This window comes from Fundulus heteroclitus, chromosome 23 (genome assembly GCF_011125445.2).
Source record: "Fundulus heteroclitus isolate FHET01 chromosome 23, MU-UCD_Fhet_4.1, whole genome shotgun sequence".
Taxonomy (NCBI): Eukaryota; Metazoa; Chordata; class Actinopteri; order Cyprinodontiformes; family Fundulidae; genus Fundulus; species Fundulus heteroclitus.
In genome coordinates, this window is record NC_046383.1 from 19539943 (window position 1) to 19542616 (window position 2674).

General features: G+C 39.5%; 1 protein-coding gene across 1 annotated transcript; it reads left to right on the plus strand.

Annotated features, from left to right (window-relative positions):
* The first annotated feature begins 348 nt into the window (after positions 1-348).
* On the plus strand, positions 349-2454 carry LOC110369111. The gene is made up of 2 exons (XM_036127682.1): positions 349-370; positions 1781-2454. Exons 1-2 carry the CDS (start codon positions 349-351, stop codon positions 2452-2454), a joined length of 696 nt encoding a protein of 231 aa, XP_035983575.1.
* Positions 2455-2674: the final 220 nt, after the last annotated feature.

Sequence of the window (2674 nt, forward strand, 5' to 3'; positions counted from 1 at the left end):
TTCATTTATTTATAAAGAACTTTAAAACAGCCACAACACAGAGCTGCATGTTAAAAACAAGAAGTAATTACAACCAAAAACGAAATAACAATTAACTAACAATTAAAAACAAAACAATAACGAAAAATTAAAGACACAGTAAAAACAATAGTGTTATGCTGTGGCAAAAGAAAAATAATAAAAATTTATTTTAGAAAGATTTTAAAAGTAGACAGTAAAGAGGCTAATCGGATTTTTAATAGTAAATTATCCCACAGCAGCAACACTAAAATCTAAAAGCTCTGTCCCATTTAGACCTCAACACTTCCAGGAGAAGTGGATCAGCTGACCTGAGGCACTGAGCAGAATATGGGTGAAGCAGCTCAGAGAGGTAAGACACAAAAGAAGCGGTTTAATTAAGCGGGCGTCTTTTTTAGATTTGAATTTAACCGTCAGACCAGCGCACACCTGCATTTTATCAGCCTGACATATTTGACTTTACCCGGCAGATCTGCATACACCTACTTTGTATCAACATTTTTGCCCAGTTTGCAAATGCTTTACTGTTTTTGCTGAGCCACTTTCAAATTTTCCTTAACCTCTTCAGTTCTGTCACTCTGTATTGTTTCACAATCAGAATGTCGTTTATTGCCATTGTACAACATGTACAACACATGTACAGCGAGATTAAAGCTAGCTCCAAATTCATTGCAGAAATATCAAAATGTCAAATATTCAAAAATATATACCGTATAAACATTAAGAGGTAAGGTGTACAGTCCTGGGTGTTATGCACATTGTAGAAATAAGATAAATTGTTATATAAATTGTTAAAGATGTGTGTGTCAATATTTCAGATTGTAGGACAGAATATTGCACATTATAAAAAAAACTGTACATTTTTATAATTCCACAGTAGTGAGTTTTTTTGTTTGTTTGGGTTGTTCAGGGGGGTTATCGCCTTAGGAAAGAAAAAGTTGTTCTTAAGTCTGTTTGTTCTGGTCTTAATGCTCCCTGAAGGCAACAGGTCAAACGGTTGAAAGCCAGGGTGGGAGCTTCTTTACTGATAGCTGTGGCTTTGCTGGGGCAGCAGGAGATGTAAATGTCCATAGGGGAGGGGAAAGGGCATCCAACAATCATTTGGGCTGACTGTTTGACTCTTTGGAGCCTCTCCCTGTCTGCAGCAGTGCAGCTGCCGTACCATGTTGTGATACAGTTTGTCAGCAGGCTGTCAGTAGACGATCGGTAGAAGATGAGCAGCAGGTTGGAGTTTACCAGAGAGGAGACCAAGAACAACATGTTATCTTTTCTGGACTGTGCAGTACATATTGAGGAAGATGGGAGTCTCAGAAGTCAAAATGGCCCTTTGTCAAATCAGCATAGCTGGCAGGAAAAAAAACAATACAGCTTCAAACACAGAGGAGGGAAAAGAGAGACGCAAAAATATTGTCATTCCATGTGTCAGGTGTTTTTGAGAGACTCAGGAGAATTTTCTCCAAACACAACATGCTGTACCAGTAAATTTCAAACCAAATAACACTCAGACAAAAACTGGTTCATCCCAAAGACAGAACACCCAAAGCGGACGAAACTCAGAGCAGCACTGTGTATGCGGTCCAATGGAGTGAGGACTGCTCAGGCTACTATATCCACCTCTGATCCTACACCCTAGTGCCTCATACTCAGAAAATGGCCCCAATGAAACTTTGCATGTTAAATGGTTCATCCTCAGCTTTTAATGTTGAAACATGAAAAAATGTAAACATCCAAGGCTGATTATGAACCGCTTGAACAATTTTAGGTCAACAATTATGTCAAGTCAAACCAAGTGTTTGTCAATTAATCATTCATTTCCTGGTGTTCTTTTTTCCGTTGGCGTTTTCTGGTGCTGATCCAGATATGAGACCTTTTGGCCGTTCTGTTGATCAGAATGTGTTTGAAAGCAGAGCGGTCAACCAGGACTACACAAACTCTGGTTTCACCAGGGGACACCTCAATCCTAGTTCGCACCAGAAGACAGGAGAAGATAGAGTAGCTACCTTTACTCTGACAAACATTGTCCCCCAGAAGGAAGGCTCCAATTCAGGCCCCTGGAGCCAATTGGAGAAAAATGTGTCGAAGAGATTGAATAACTTCGGCAACGGTCCAATGTACGTAATAACTGGGGTCATGCCTTACAAATCCAAGACACACAAGATCAATAACAGAGTTTATGTTCCTGAGTACATGTGGTCCGCTTACTGCTGCCCCTCATACAAACCTGACCTCCCTGAGAATGAGAAACAGTTCTTTCCTACATTTGCCGCAGTGGGGAGAAATGATCCCAGCAGTGGAGAGGAGATTGTGCCTGTTAATAAAACAGCAAAGTCTGCAGGCTACGATGTGAAGCAGATGCCGTTGCAGGAATTGGAGGTTATGCTTAACAAGAGGCTTAACGTGCCAGTCAGTGTGTTTACCGGCAAATGTTTGAAATAAAATACTTTACCTTTAAACAAGTGTTGATTTCATTATTTTCTTTTGAATCCGTTTCTATCCATACCATTGGTAATGATTTTAATTTTTAGTGTTGCATTTCTCAAAACTTAAGACTTCTTTCTTGAAAATTCCAGCTTTGAAGAAGTTATCGTCAACGATGTTGCAGTCAACCAGCATACATTTGAGTGAAAAAAACTGAATGAAAATTAGATTTTCAGAC